This window comes from Caenorhabditis briggsae (genome assembly GCF_000004555.2).
Source record: "Caenorhabditis briggsae complete genome, chrI, whole genome shotgun sequence".
NCBI lineage: Eukaryota > Metazoa > Nematoda > Chromadorea > Rhabditida > Rhabditidae > Caenorhabditis > Caenorhabditis briggsae.
Window position 1 is genome coordinate 8394897 of NC_013489.2, and position 16115 is coordinate 8411011.

The 16115-nt window shown below is 36.5% G+C and overlaps 5 protein-coding genes across 5 annotated transcripts; 1 reads left to right on the plus strand and 4 right to left on the minus strand.

Moving 5' to 3' along the window:
* Window positions 1-586: 586 nt before the first annotated feature.
* On the minus strand, window positions 587-6082 carry CBG12197 (the record flags this gene model as incomplete). The annotated part of the gene is made up of 5 exons (XM_002639798.1): window positions 587-718; window positions 851-960; window positions 1815-1908; window positions 2048-2120; window positions 6015-6082. The coding sequence occupies 5 exons, from the start codon at window positions 6080-6082 to the stop codon at window positions 587-589; spliced, it is 477 nt and encodes a 158-aa protein (XP_002639844.1).
* On the plus strand, window positions 2732-3497 carry CBG12198 (the record flags this gene model as incomplete). The annotated part of the gene is made up of 4 exons (XM_045238573.1): window positions 2732-2785; window positions 2945-3035; window positions 3085-3193; window positions 3239-3497. The coding sequence occupies 4 exons, from the start codon at window positions 2732-2734 to the stop codon at window positions 3495-3497; spliced, it is 513 nt and encodes a 170-aa protein (XP_045094797.1).
* A 658-nt stretch (window positions 6083-6740) lies between the features above and the next one.
* CBG25308 lies at window positions 6741-8763 on the minus strand (the record flags this gene model as incomplete). Its single annotated transcript, XM_045238578.1, has 3 exons — window positions 6741-6810; window positions 7361-7399; window positions 8522-8763. 3 exons carry the CDS (start codon window positions 8761-8763, stop codon window positions 6741-6743), a joined length of 351 nt encoding a protein of 116 aa, XP_045099269.1.
* A 3865-nt stretch (window positions 8764-12628) lies between these two features.
* CBG25309 lies at window positions 12629-14735 on the minus strand (the record flags this gene model as incomplete). The annotated part of the gene is given in 9 exon segments (XM_045238582.1): window positions 12629-12710; window positions 12721-12946; window positions 13076-13414; window positions 13815-13876; window positions 13923-14022; window positions 14070-14139; window positions 14268-14311; window positions 14361-14538; window positions 14586-14735. The coding sequence occupies 9 exon segments, from the start codon at window positions 14733-14735 to the stop codon at window positions 12629-12631; spliced, it is 1251 nt and encodes a 416-aa protein (XP_045099270.1).
* A 132-nt stretch (window positions 14736-14867) lies between these two features.
* On the minus strand, window positions 14868-15945 carry CBG25310 (the record flags this gene model as incomplete). The annotated part of the gene is made up of 3 exons (XM_045238589.1): window positions 14868-14936; window positions 15520-15658; window positions 15788-15945. The coding sequence occupies 3 exons, from the start codon at window positions 15943-15945 to the stop codon at window positions 14868-14870; spliced, it is 366 nt and encodes a 121-aa protein (XP_045099271.1).
* Between the last annotated feature and the right edge of the window lie 170 nt (window positions 15946-16115).

The following is a 16115-nucleotide window of genomic DNA, read 5'->3' on the forward strand; positions in this document are numbered from 1 at the left end:
GAATAATTCAGCATTTTCTAGGTTCTGCAGATGTCCATCTGATGTCCATCACCTACTGATAAACTCCCCTTTGTCATAAATGAGAGTTGGCAATCAAGCTTATCAGTTGATTTAGAGAAATGCGTACAAAATCATATGGGTGTTTTATTGCCTTGTTTTGAGAATTGGACTCTCTTTTACTGATTATTGAAACTTGAAAATTCTATTGCGCCCCATTATAAGTGTGTTATTTGTGCATCGACCAATAGGAAAACAAATATTCTCTTAAATTTCGAAAAAATTAATGAGGTTATTAGAAAATTCTAATTGAGGAAAATGTATCAAATCTCTCATGAACGGAGTTTGAATATTTCCAAATAGCAATGGAAAACCAAGAAATTTCTATAAACAAAAATGTACAAAATTTTTTCAAAATTTCATAACCAAACATTTTTTAGAATTTCGGGAATTCAAGTATTCTATATTTCAGAACTTTAAAAATTGCTCATTTCGAACTTCTAAAATTCCTCGAATTCATACTTTTTCTTATCAAGAAATTCGAAAATTTTAAAATCAAGATACATAGAAATGTTGAAAATTAGAAAATTTAGAATTTCAGAATTCTAGAAAATTTGAAATTTCGGTAATCCTGGTATTCAGATGTTGAGAAATCTTGGGAAGTTGGGAAATTTGGAAAAAAAATACTCAGAAATTTTAAGGACTCAGAAACTTGGAAATTCTGAAATTAAAAATTGAAGTGTAGGATACAGTAGGTAATAGACTGTTACAAAACATTAATTTTTCTAAAAGAAAATGTGTCAAATCACTCATGGATCGAGTTTGTACATTTCCAAATTAAAAAAAACCAAACCTGTGAAATAAGCAGTGAAGTGTCTTTGAAACTTAGTGTATTGAATCCAATTGTTCTTCCGTCAGCATTGAGATAAACGAAGAAGTCACTGACCTTATGAATCTTTTCTCCTGAAAAAAAAAACGAAAAAATCAATAGAGATCTCATATATAAGACATAAAAAGTAGAGACGAAAATGCATGTCGAATGTCGCCATGCGACTGGAAACAAATGGGCACTACTTCATCGGGAGCAAAGCGAAAAAAGAAGGGGATCAGAGAGAAAAAAGGAAAGGAAATGGAGAAAAGAGAGCCCCCGTCAATTATTATGAAAAGTTTCTTCCATTTTTTTAGTTTTCTATTTCGTTCATAATAATGATATCTGGGTTATTTGTTTGATGAGCACTTTAGGATCTATTGGTGGGGGTGGTGGTTTTTATCATTAAATAATATCACGTCTGAGACGGCGGCGGATGATAGAAAGTAGGAGAAATAGAATGAAGAGAAAGAGAATGCAATTTGTGGTTTATGACTGCGAATAGCTGGAAAACCAGTCATTTGTTTGAATTTGTTATTCTATGTACTTTGTGTGGGCGGATGGGGTCACTACCGTGAAACCTGTAATAGAAGGGCCCCTGAGCTGTTTTTTCTCGGTTTCTATACAAGATATCAAAAATGCGTCAACTGATGAAACACCCTTCTATTACTGGTTTTACGGAATTTTAGGAAAAAAATTTCTTCCAAAACATTGGAATTGGCTTTGCTCGTCAAAAAACTCAAAAACAAAAACGTTTGCTGCTTCGAATAATGCAATTCTTGACCAAGTCACACACCTATTTTATTCCACCACACCTATGAATTTTTGAGTTAAAACTCAGTCTCTTTCGGTGTCTTTCAAATGAGATTTTTGCAATAGATACAACTGGAAACGTACAGAAAAATTGGTTGTGTCGGTGTATAAAGAAAAGGAAAAGGAAAACACCCACCCATTGGAATCAAAGTATCCAGAAGAACTTGGCCGGATGAAGATGTTGCCAGAAGACGTGGCTGAGAATCATCGAAAGCGTTGAATACACGCACCTGGAAAGAGAAAAACGCTGCGATGAAAGAGAAACGAGGGGGAAGTAAAATACATAGTTTATGACTTTTGGATTATGGAATGCTTTTCAGGTATTCCGAAGAAAATGTACATGTTTAAAATTCGGGGAGATATACGTACGTTTGCCAAACGGCCATCCAATTTTTCCCACTTCTGTCCGTCTTGTGACAATTCAAACAGCTCTGCGTCGATTCTGAAATAAATGAGAGGGTTTTCGGGAAAAAAATTGACAGAATTAAGTGTAGCTAATCAAGTTTTCAGTGTATTCATGTCCATTCTTACCCATTCTGAATCACTTTTGAAATGTTTCAAATGTAAGGGTTTTGTATTGATCTTAACCAATATCAAATTTTCTAAATTTCATCAGTCACGAGTAAACAGAGAAATAGTGTTGTGTGAAATGGGACAAGTCAAGTGCTTTCGATTAGCTATATATCATCAAAAGACATATTCAAACAAATAATCACTAGATATATTCGAAAGTGTCTTTTTGAAAGTTCTGAACACTTCTTCTGGCGCCCTTGACAGTTGAATGGTACTCCATAATCGAGAGAAAGTGGGAAGTCATCTGTTAATTGCTTCGTTTTTTGTACTTTTCAAATTCTGTTCATATATGCCCCTCGAGGAGTTGAACTTGCGGACCTAACGCTTGAGGTGCCGCACAGCTAACGGCTGAGCAACGGAGCTAAAAAGTAGCACGACAGCATCAAACTTAAAGTGAGACGTGAACTTTTTTGTCTGAAAAATGCCAACTGACTCTGATTAATAGTCAACTGAAGACGTGAGCCATAAATTCAGAAGTCAATGGAAGAACGAAAAGAGTTCAAGGAGCCAACTATCGTTAAAAATGTTGATTTGGTGGGTTCCTTTGATGTTCAGAGATTGTCATGACCTAAATTATTAAGAATGATGGATATGGATTCACATGGAACGAATCAATTTTTTGGCAAGAATCAAATCAACAGGCAAAGTTAGATATCATTCAAATCCCTACCCGTATTATATGGGGACTTTCAGATTTGTATGAAATTGATAGTTCTCTCTATTTGTGTTCTCGCTTGTTGCATTTTATTTTTCTTCGAAGCAGTTGCAGTTTCTATCACTACTCGTGAGTTGGTTTTACGCTTCCAGTACTCAAGCTCTTTTAAAGTTTTCAGCTATCCATACATTGGAAGAGATGAAAAAAGTGGAAGATGAAGAAGCAAAAATGCACTTGAAATCTTTTATTCTTCTCCTTTGGTCTTTTGCAGTCTACACCCTCATTACGTTCGTTTTTTCATAAATTTAAGAAGACTCAAAAACAATTTTCAGAGAAATGATGACTATTATGACTCTCAACGACAAAATCCGAATTCTAGAATCTATAAGATATCGTTCGAAAATGGAAGCAACACTGTCGTTGATTCGTCAGAAATCATATTTTGACGCAGATGCCGTTGATTTCATTCTTGAAAACGAGGCGACTTATAAAGTGGACGCAGTGAGTGATGAGATGGAAGTCAAGGAAATGGTTTTTCATCGAGTACATGGAATGAATCCTCATAAATCTTTCTTCTATTCTGATTGTTAATTTCCTATAAACTTTTCGCTCATTTTTTGGTTTGGATTACCGTAGCTCTTGATATGAATATTATTAGGGGGTATTATACTTGTACAAAAAATCGGACCTCTGGAAAAGACTCGCCGGGGCCGAAGGTCCCACAACGACATCTACCGTAATCTAGAAGATGTGTATGTTTTATGTCACATTATTATTTTTTCAAATGATAAGCTTGGCTGAACTAGATCCCCAGGATGCTCACTCACTAACACATTTTGAACCGGTTTTTCCCACTTTAGTACCATATTTATAGCTATATGAGAAGCATAGAGCAATGAGAAAGAACATACAAAATTGATTAGTGTGATAATGTAGCTTTGGTTTACATGTTTTCAAGACACTGATCTTCAGTTCAGAAGCCACAACCGTAATCCGACGAAAAAATTATTCAGAACCAGCCTGCTTGCCGCGCCTCCGGCGCTTCAAACATCTTGCTGGTGCGCCTTCAGCGCAATTTAACCTATTTGTTTTCAAAGGGTCATGTCAATCTACATTTTATTTTCACGTTTTTCATAAACTTTTGTTTTCTTATTCACGTTACGCAATAAAGCATTAAATCAATTAATATAAGGGTATGCCCTCTTCATCTGTTCACGTTGAAAAAATATTCCACATATTGAAAAAAAACGCTGGTTCTTGTGAAATGGTACTCTTTGAACTTTATTGTTGGATAGTTTTCACAAGCCCTTCTCTCTGGTAAGCTCTTTGCATACGCTTCTTCTTTTCGGTTCATTTTCATTTTTCTTTCGATTGGTAGAATGCGAAAAAAGTACTAGAAGGCACTAAGGGTCGCCATGTTCTGGGGTTCATGGATAGGTAGAATCATTTCCACTGAACGTTCCAATTTTGCAAAAGATTCAATCAAAGATCAAAAGAAATGAACAAATATCAATAAAAAGTGTATGCAAGGCTTCTTACAAGGAAAAAGGAACTTTGGAAATTATCCAACAGTGGTCCTCGGAGACCAGGGCGGGGGACCCTTTCATGTACTGAGGCTCTAGGTGGCGAAAGGGATCAACAGACGAAACGTCTGACTAATCAGTACACTATTGCTACTTTTTTCCCCAATTTTTTTTAAATGGTGTTTTTTCAGTTGATTCTGACAATTTTCAGTACTCCGGAGCTCGGCTGTCAAATTTGAAGATTTCGAGTTTTTCAGCTATGTGCCGATTTCTGAAAGGCCCCATTTTCGACCAGTTTTTACTGAGAATTTGAAAAGACAGGCTTTTTCAGAAATCAGCAAATAGCTGAAAAACTAGGAATTCTCAAAAAAAATTATATGGATGCAAAGTTTTCACTCTAAACCTGTTAAAATCCTTCAAAATTTTCAAATTGATTGAAAACTTCACAGCCAACCTCCAGACTCCTGAAAACGGTCTGAGTGGCCGAAAATCAACTGAAAATATGTTTTTGTAAACCTTAATGACCGGTACTGCAGGTTTGGATACTCTAGATAGAAACCCCGTACATTTTTACAGCTGTCTGGTGCGTTTTCTCTCCTTTTCTCTCCCACAGTGTAAACTAATTATCTCGATTCCTCTCAATTATATCAATCCCTGTGCAATATATCAAAAATGTGGAAACTGAAAATTTGCTTGAATGTGTTATAGAGGTAAAATTCATTTTTCAGTAACAATCTCAAATATTGGAAAGGAGGTGCTCATTTTAGGAACTATAGCACTTCCTCTGTTTAAGAGTTTTTAAACTACAGTGAACAACAAAAACTACAATACCCTTTGAGTTTTTTATTGTTCTCATGTTCCAAAAATTTCCTTATATCTACAATTTACTGGTCATCTTCTCGTTCCCAAACATTCATTCTCTCGTTTTGGCTTTTTCTTCGAAAAGTGTCTCATTGACGAAAATTAATGACATATCTCGCCCCGCTTCTTCTCCTCTCATCCATTTTTTGTTCTTTTCCTTCTATGACCAATATACTATTTGTAATTCGAAACACCCTCTTTGCCCATTTTTGTTTCAAAACGGGCTGGTATAATGTGATGATGATGTGTCAGTTTTTGAGAAGGAACGTAAATAATAATAAAAACCATACTTGTAAAATTCCGGGCCGGCCCGCCAAAGCCCGGGCCCGGTCCGGGCCGGGCCGGGCCTGAGGAAATTTTTAAGGCCCGGGCCCGGCCCGGAAGGCCCGGTGTCAAAAATTCTGTATTTTTGAGCCAAATTTTGAGCTCTCAATATAATTGTTTCCTTTTTTTTTCGTATTTCGGATTGTTTCTCTGTCTGATCAAAAAAGATCGAAAAACTCGAAAAAAATTTTTTGGTCGAAAAAAATCACATAAGGGTCCCGACTTATGTGTTTTTTTTTGAAAATTTCGAAACTAGTGCATTGACGGGCCCGCCGGGCCGGGCCTCCGAAATTCCGGAAAAAGCCCGGCCCGGCCCGTTACAAGTATGATAAAAACCAAAAAAATCTCTTTTGGGAGTTGACTACTAGATTTGTGTTGAACGGGAAAAGAAAACACAAACCTCAGTGTGGATTCATCATTCGTCCAGCACTCTGCTTGTGAGCACGAACAAGTGAGACGTGCTCCCATTCTATGCAACGATTTGGAATATCAGAATCGACGCCAGCAAGATGGATCGGCTGAAAATAACAAGATAGAGGATTGGGGTGGTGGAAAACAATCAGGAAAAAGAATTCCAGAAAACGAAACAAAGGTGTTTTCAAACAAGTTTAGCTTCAATGATGTAACCCAAATTTCAGAAAGGTAATGGAAATTCCTAATTAGACCTCAAGGAGTTGTAGCTTCAAAAAAATCAGTTGGTTAGGAAAGCGAAACATGTAAATAATCCAAAAAGACTAACGAATAATTTCAAACCTATTTATTAACCTAAAATTGTATACTCTTCAGATATTGTCAAATTTGAAATTCTAATCTAGTAAATTCAGTCTCTCATAAAATTTTCAATTCTACCATCTCTCCATAATTCTGGCTCTCTCTCACTCAAAAACACCAAACACTAAATTATGCTTTCGCGCCAAAAATTTCGCGGATAGGCTTCTTCTTCTTCAATGTGCCACCCTCTTGCTTCCTCTTCGTCTTCACACCAAAAATGAAAAATGAGTCCATTTTTGGATGTTTCTTGCCTTGTCTTTCAGGGAAATAAGTCCTTCACAAGATGACACTTAATTTGTGACTGAACAAAAGAGACGGGTTTGAAAGTGTATTTCTTTACATCTGAAAATAGGATTCAAAACAGAGGAGAAAAGGGACGGAAGAAGAAGAAGAAGAAGTGGATTGGCAAATGAAAACAATGGGGGCTATTCGTGTGTTCGACATAACTATTATGATGGCCAACCGATGGATTGGATGGGGTGTGGCAGAAAAGAAATGAGGAAAAGGAGGAAGTCATCTGTATGCAAATTACGTGGATTCATCCCTTCTTTTTCTATTCTTCGTCTCAGGGTGTCAAAAAACGAAAAACTCTTTTTTCGGTATTCTAAACTCTAAACACGTTCGAAGGTTCAATTATGTGATGATTCAACCAGAAAATTTGGAATTGGGGATTCTGAAAATTTTTCAGTGTTTCAAATGTGCAATTATTTGCGATTTTTTCAGAGTTTCGTGAAGAAAGTTCAAAGTAGCTGAAAATTGTCTAAAAATCGAAGAAATTTTTTTCACAAAAATCCGACATCGGAAAAAAACGCATCAGGCAATTAAAATTTTTGGAAAACCTATCGTAAACACTCCAATACCCGAACCGTCAACTTTATTCTCATATATCTCCTTTTCTGTAGGAGGTATCAAAAAGTGATCATCTGACAAAATGTTTTTGATATGTTGACCACTTTTTACATCTCTTACAGGAACCGAGATGTACGGGCTCGAAGTTGGCAGTTTTGTGGCCTTCTATTAGAGTGTTTACGGTAGATGAAACTCGTCAAAAAATAAAAAATTAAGAGTCAGAAAATAATTGCGAAAAATATATGCACCTTTCAGGTTTCCTCTACCTGGCTTAAGCTCCGCCCACCCTCAGATTTTCAGCTGCAACGCACATTGAATTTAGACTGGATTAATATACACGTTTTGATAAAATTCGTGGAAATTTAGGTCATAAATATTTTTGTAACTTGATTCCATTTCTAACGCAAAGTACATGTGACCATCAAAAAAACGCTTAAACTGTTCCTCACCGTCCTTTTCTTTTCTTCCGACTAGCTGACACTGAATCATCAGAATATAACGTCGTATTGCTTTTTCTTATTATTTTTTGTGATGCCTGAAAAAACTTAGTTGTTTTGTTTCTTATTACTATCTGAAAAAAGTAGAAGCACTGATGTGGAAAAAAGGGAGAAAAATATTAAGAAAAGTGGATGGATAATGAGAAATATGAAAACAAATAGAAGTGGAGGAGCAGAAAACAGAAGAAAAAAGAGATTTAGAAGTATCGTTGAATTCCTCCATTCACTTATTTACGGAAGTATATATTTCATAGGAGCTATCATTAACAGGACCTTTCGATTAGGATTAAAAGTGAAAAAAAGATGAAGAGCAGCAGCGAGAAAGTAGGAGGAGCAACAACAACAGCAAAAAAAGAACATTTGTCCCGATGGGAATTGCTCTGAACTGGAGGAGGAAAAATTCAAAGAATTGGTAGGAGGGGAATGGGGGTGAAATCTGGTGAGTTTTATATGTGAGTAGAGCATAAAAAATAGGGTTAGAAATGAAGAGAAAAAAGAAATGGAGGTGCAGGAAAACAGGGGAACACAGACGAAAAAATGTGTCTGAAGAAGTTCGAGCTCATTGAGACGGGGAAAAGAGTCGAGAAAGCGTTCAACACATAATTACGGAAAAAGTGACGTTGATTTTAAAAGTTGTGTGAATGCTCTGAGGATTCATGTCATCCGGGCTGTCATGTATGAAAACTTTAAAAAATGGAGTTCTTGTATGTTGCAGAAATAAGGTTGATCAATTTCGAAATCTCAATACGTATTTCCTCTAATTGAAGCCCATGGGCTTCTATTTTTCAACCTCATTCTCAACAAATTACCAAAAACTGAAATCACTGGAATATTTTTTTTAAAGAAAGACAATTTCGGCAATAACCGAGTGAATGAACTGCACTGTACGAACTGCACTAACTGAACTGCACGGATTTCTGTCAGAAGTTGCGTTTCTATGTTTTTAAGCACGTCGGAGGGTGGGCTTCTATTAGAGGTGGGCTTCTTAGAAGAAATACGATTCTTCAATTTCAGACCGCCGTGACCCGTCATTTTGAGGATATCGCAAAACCTGTGATAGTAGGACCACGAACAAGTTTGAACCAAATATCTCAATTCCTGTGCAAGAAATCAAAAATGTGTTTACTGGTAAAACATATACGATGTTATGATAAACAATTTATCAGTTGCAAACTTCGGCTCTTTATGACAAGGGGAGGGGGGGGGCCCAAGTCAAAAGGGGGGCCCATAGGCAAAATGTGGACTAAGTTAAGATTTATCAATTTTTTCTAGTTTTTCGAATGTTTCTATAAAAATTTAGTACTTTGCGCTTGTTTCCACAAAAATTTGTAACTTCAAAAAATTTCAGTTTAGGCCGGTTTTTTGTATGAACAACACTATTTTTTCTATTGTAACTGTGTAATTTGAAGTTATTCAGCTAGTTTCAGATTATCCCAGGCTTAGTAACAAAAAAATAGACAAAAAATATGCAAAAATGACATAAACTGAAATTTTCAAAAAATTATGAAAAGTGTTCAAAGTTCGAAATTTTAATGGAAACGGTCACAAAACTAGAAAAAATTGGTAAATCTTAACTTAGTCCACATTTTTACCTATGCCCCCCCCCCTTTTGACTTCCTTAACAGCATCCGAGAAAAGTTGACTTAAAGTTAACAGTTAGAGGGTTCAAAAACGCTAATAAGAAAGTCGAGGTCTTCAGTTTTACAGTCATGGTTGAAACTATCAGTACCATTTTATCACGTTTCATGTCTGTCCTAACCGAAATCATCTTTCCATCGCCTAGATATGTCAACTCATAAATCTCCCACGTGCATTTTTTAGACCACCCGGGCGACGATCAAATGGCAGTCGAATTGCCGGTGGTGTAATTGACAAGATAATGGGACAAGCAGAAGAAGAAGAAGGAGAGGGAGAGAAGAATTCAGAAGAGATGGAGATTATTAGCAGTGATGCAGAAGATGGAGAAAAAAAATGAAAGAAGGAAAAAGTTTTTTCGGGAAGGAAAGATATTCTTCCGAGATACGCGAACAGAAATTGGGGAAGAAATGAATGACACAAACTTGTTGGAAAAGAGGCGAAAGAAGAGACGATTCGGAAATCTCGGACGGCATTTTACTATTATATTTTGACGGTTTGAGGATCTTAAAAAATGACGAATGCAATTTTTAATTATCAGAAAACACCGGGTAGTGTAAAGATTGGGTAGAATGATTGGGTAGAACTAAAGCTTTCCAAATTTCAAAAGTCATTGACAGCTAGTTTCAAATTTTTCGGACTCTCAAAAACAATTTTATGAATCTCCTGGCCAGACGAAGATTAAAAAAAATCGTTTCTTGCTCGAAGAAACTTTATTTTTCGAAAATTCTGCTATCGCAATAAATGAGCCGGATCTTTTCTATTTGGCTCATGCACTCTCGAAGCATCGATGATGCATCTAGGTTCGTAAACTCATGGCCTATTCCACTTCTCAATATCCCAAAAAAAACAACATAAATCTTATCAGTTCCTCCAATTTTGTTTTCCACCCTATCTCTCACTTTTTGTTATGTTGTTTTCATTTTCGGCAGACAAAAAAGGGCCCTTGAGTTGTGTTGAATGATGAAGACGGCCTTCTCCATAAAATGCCCTTTTCTTCTTCTTTTTTTCTTGTAGAACCATCTCCATTTGAAAGGGGTGCATTTTTGATTTAGTGGCCACGGAGGTCGAGAAAAAGAAAAAGTAGAAGAAGGGGCACTTAGAAAAACGGGAGCACAAGAAGAAGAAGAAGAAGAAGAAGAAAGAAATCGTATATGTTTTGGAAGGGATAGGAACTAGTAAGCTATAAAGTGAAAGCTTTTTGTGCTTCGATATATGCGTGGGAAACAAAGTGTGAAAAATGGAAAAACCCGAGAGTGGACAAGGAGTATTTAGAATTGAAGTTTTGAAGTTTTGAAATCAATGATCTTCTAATAGAAGGGTCATTCTATTAAAGGGGGCCCTTCTAATACAGGTTTGAGGTATTTTAAAAGGGGACTTCAACCGAAAATTTTTTGAAATTTTTTTGCATTGAAATGTTCCAAAAGTTATGTACTTTCTTGTTATTATTTTCGAAAAAATTCAGGAAAAAATCAAAATTTCAGAAAACCTTATTTTTGAAAACATTGAAAAACTCGAAAAGCAAAAAAGTGTTTTCACTGATTTCGATTTTTTCTGAATTTTCGCAAAGTACAGCTGGAATTATTGAGATCCATTTTTCACCAAAAAACTGCATTCAAAAAGAAACAACCGCATTAAATCATTAAATCCCGAAATCTCACTGCAAAAAGCTATTCCTCGTTGATTTCTCGCTGCCACTCTCTGAGAATTGGGGTTTCCTTTTATTAAGCATGCATAGAAATTGCTCATTTTGACATGAACCTTATTTTCTCCTTCGACTCTCTCTCAAGAATACGTAACATTTCGGAATTCTGGGGCTACACTCACACCCAAACTCTTTTACATTTCTACCTAATTTCGGTGAGAATATACAAACCAAAAACGAAACACAAAAGGAAGAGCAGGAAAAAAACATGGTTATATGCATACATTTTTGGGAAAACGAAAAGAAAAACGGAAGAGAATTTGTTGTGTGTGTTTTGTGTGATATAAGGAAATAAATTTTGAAAACGAAAGAATAAAGAAATGCCCCCGTGGAAGAAGTGGAAGTAGGAGTGAAGTAAAAGAACATTTGGAAAGAGAGGACTTCGAAGGATATATCCTATTTGGGTGAATACAGATTAATGAAGTGCTTTGGAGCAGAAGAAGAAGAAGAACGCGAGAAGATATAGACTTCCCATCTTGGAATTCAGATGGCGAAAAAGAAGAACTGAGTTCAAAAGTGATAGGATTACTGTAGACCAGACCAAAATTTGTTTCTTCTTCTAGTAGATTTCAGTTTTGGGAACAACTCGAATGTTGCAAAACCCAGAAAAACGACCACTCAACTAGAGCCTGCCTTTCTTCAAACTGGCCTTCTGTCATACATAAATCCGGTCACGCATATCGACGAAATAGTGTTTCGATTCGAGAGACGCAGAACAACAACTAGAAGGACCTGAAGGTCCCGAAAACAGCACGACCATTGAAATGTGTGTTGAATAAGTCATTATATTTGAATTGTTTATAAGTTGAGTACATGTTTAACAAAGTGAAGCCAAATGGAAATCGAATGTTTTCGAGTGGATTCACATCACTTCTAGAATTTTGCCTGTTTAGCCTTATTTTAGTTTTTTTTTTTGAAAAAAAAAGTCTTGCTCGGGATTTCGTACATACAGTAAGATAAAAAATGAATTGTGTAGCTCTATGCTCTGACATAGCTCTCCGTCTTTTCTGGAATTATATATCAGTCTCTCTCACTTCGAATGTAATTATCTCAGCTGCCAGAAGAAATATCAACAACCTTTTAACAAACAAAATCTTTATTATAATATCATCAATACTTTTGTAGTTTACAGATTTCGGATATCTCTCGCAGAAACAAGATAATTTAGGTCAAAGTGGAAGTATACGGTGATTTGGTCCCTTCTTCTAGTAGGTTCTTTCAGATAAAATACGATATGCAGCTCTTATCTTCATGTGAACTCTCGCTGATAGATCTCGCAGATTTTTGCCCAAAAAGTGACTCCATTCGCAGCGAGCGAATGGTCCGCCGACAAGCCGTCAACGGCCCGCCCGCATCGCCAAGGCAGCGATTAGACGGTGTTCACCCGTCCGAGCCTCTTTAGCCGGCATCTAGTCAGTTCAGCTTTGTCTTTAAAATTCAACAATTTTTTAGAGCGTAGGAAGAAACAAAAAAATTTAAAAAATTAAAATCGGGAACACACAAATTTATTTATTACATTCTCGACTATAGGATCCGAAGGTTCAACTTTCAATCAGTTTACTTGTACATCGAGTTCTCCGCCTTCTTTTCATCTCCTTCCAACATTGTGTTACTCTTTTTCGGGCCCAAAGAAACCGGACTGTAAAAACAAAGGATTCTGAAAACTCCATCTGAAATGCAACTTACGCAGCTCCTTCAGCATCATCGACATATTTGCTTGCAATAGCTTCTTTCTCCTGAGCATCAGTTGGTTTGGTTTCCGGAGTAGTTGGTGTGGATGGAGTGGTTTTCGGAGAATGCATATCTCTTGCGGTATGCATATCATCATCCTCAACCTTTCCTGGAGATTGGTTTGGACTTGGAGTGACTGGTGGTCTGGAAAAATGGAAATTATTTGTTAAAATCTGAATTTGCTTCTGTACTTCTGCTCAGACTCCTTCTTCTCTGTCTCCTTCTTCTTTTCGCGTTTCGATCCTTCCTTCTTCTTCTCTCTTTTTGATCCACCTCGGCTGCTATTATCCTTATCCTTATCTGCAGGCTTCTGCGACTGCTCGGCAGAGATCTTCTTGTCTCGTTGAGATCCTCCAGCTGGATCTTTGGATCCAGGTGGTTTGGTTGGTGGTGCTCCACCGGGTGGAGCAGACGCGGATTGACCGATTGGCTTCTTCTTATCTCTCTTGCTACCATCCTTCTTTCCTCTCTTCGATCTTTGAGACTTCTCCTTCTTTCCCTTCTTTCCACGTCTTGACGAATTGCCATTCTTCTTGCGAGCATTGGCACGATCCGCAGTATGACATCCGATGAGCGTCAGACTTACACATGTGCATACGGCTACGGTAACCGCTGAAAAAAGATGAACGATACATAAGGAAGACAAATCGGGATCCACAAACCGCAAGCCGATTGGAGCAGCTCAACATCCATATTGAGTGTGAGAGGAAGTGAGTTTTTTGGGTTCTCTTGGATGGGCAATGAATACGAAAACTGAAGAGATTTGGGAGGCTCTCAGAACACTGTCTAGGGGTAATGTAAAGGATATAGGGGGTCACGGGATGTTTAAAATTAGTTCACGATGTAACAGAGGTACACGCAAAAACTATTAACTCGAAACCTTTTTTTCAGAATATCAGTTACAGTATTCTCTGCTACAGTAATCTTAATATTTCATTAGAGCTAAAATCATTCAGTTTCTAATTTTCATTTATTCTAATGTAATGAAATAACGAGAACATCAAGAGAAAACTGAAATAATTTTTTTCTGATGCTCCTGATGTTGCTGTCGAATCATTAATTTTCTCCACATCTCTGAAAATTTTTAAACAATTAATTTGAGTTTAGAACAGATACGAACAGTGAACAAATCCCAGTATATCGACAGATATCATCAGCATAAAAGGCCACACTTGCAATGTAGTCTAATTCATTCCTAGTTGATACTTCACACGTGACCCCTAAAACTCATATCTTCAGATTTTAATAGGTCTTTATTTTCAGATACCTTGATAAATTACTCCAAATACAGTAACCCGATCATTCATTATACGAACGACTCCTCCACCACTATCTCCCTAAAACTAACAAAAGTCTTATATCAGTTTTCCAATGAATCACTATCCATGCAAGCCAACTGATTTCTCGAAATCGACCTAGTACAAAATGCTTTTTCAGTCGTCGAAAAACATTTTTCAGCTTTTACGGTTTCGTATTTCAAGCGACCAATCGAATCGTTTGCAGAAGATACTAAAAATTAAAAAAAAATCGAATTCTCTTGAAGCATTTCATATCTTACCATCCAACCCATAACCATAAAGCCTCATTCGAACATCAGGATTGAATAGGTCTATGCCCTTTTCAGCCGTACAAATCGGACGAATACTCGACGAGAGCTCTAAATTTTCAGATAACTCCACAATGGCAAAATCATCAAAATCGAGTTGTTTGTCATCGCAAACTTTTGGGAGGAAAAACTGGAAATTTAGGGTCTTTTTGATCGAACTCACTATTTATAACATACTTTGGAAATTTCAGAAGAATATACTCTTGATTCATGGCAACGCTGTCTATATCCACAAGCTGTTCCAGCATACAATTTAAACATTTTCGAGAAATCTCTATTCAACACAAGATCTTTTTCGGCACTAAAAATCACACATTTTTCCGACATCTCGAAAATCCAGAAATTCAAAAATTACTGAGTTTTAGGAACTCGCGAAGGTTTCCATCTCTCAATTCCCAAATTTCCAGAATTTTTGAAATTTCAGAAAGATATTTATAGAGTTAGCGAATTTGAGAATCTTCAGATACAGAAATTGGAATTCACGATGAATTTTGGACTTTCAAAATCCCAGTTTTCGAATTTCTGCAACTTTTAAATTTCTTGAATTTTAAAATTTCAAATACCGGGCTCGAGACTTTTTAAACTTCTGAACTTTAAAATTTCTGAATTTGAAGAATTTGAGAATTAGAGTTTGATATTTGAGAAAATGAGATATATTGGATCAAAAATTTTTTCATTAGATTAACAAGCTTGGGCCAGGAGGTTTAGATCCAATGGGGCGTAAACCGATTGGTTGCTATTTACTCTATTAGAACCTATTCTTTACATGAAATTTGTTTCTAATGTATTATTTCATTTACTCACGATTCTCGGAAAGTATTCAAAATATGATACCGTAAACACTGTAATAGAGTGCCATCCAAACTGTCAACCTTAGGCCCATATATCTCATTTCCTGTGGAAGATATCGGAAAGTGGTCAACTAATAAAATTTTGATCAGAACATCAAAAATAGTTTGTCAATTGACTACTTTTTGATACCTTTTGCAGCGAATGAGATATCTGGGCTCAAAGTTTGGGTGGCACTCTATTACAGTGTTTACGGTATCTTCATGCGCGGCACTTACTCTTTCTCGAATCCTTGAATTTTAGTTTCATTCGTTGTCCAAACATATCCATCATCTTTCAAGAGTGCAAAACAATGTCGTGCAGTGATGACATGACGAGAAGAAATCAATGTTCCAGTACATAATCCAGATTCTTTTTCATTCATCACTTCAATTGCAACGTTCCATGGGGCATCCGTTATTCTCGACTTCACACCATTTAGAATCTTTCTTCCATAACCGTTTTTCACTAATTATAAAAACTTCATCAGATTAACTTTTTTCTGCCAGTGATGGGAGGAATTTCCGGTTTTCTTTTTCAGAAAGACGTGCCTCCTCCTATCACTGTTCTCAAATAACATACATTTCAGACCTTTACCACATGTTTCTTTTCTCAATTTGTTTTCCGAATCTGTTAATTTTTGCGTTGATTGAAGTGGTATCAGGAAGAAGAAGAACAAAACCGAGATCCACTTGATGAGCATTGTCATCAAAAATTATATTTTCTGTAATCTATCACGCTGAGAGGATCTTTTTGTTATACAGCTCAACTTTATTTAGTGAAGGGGAAGCGATCTGAAATACGCGGATTTGAGATGAATAAAACAAATAAATATGGGAGAAAAATTAAATAATTGTGAATTTGGGGGATAACTGGAAT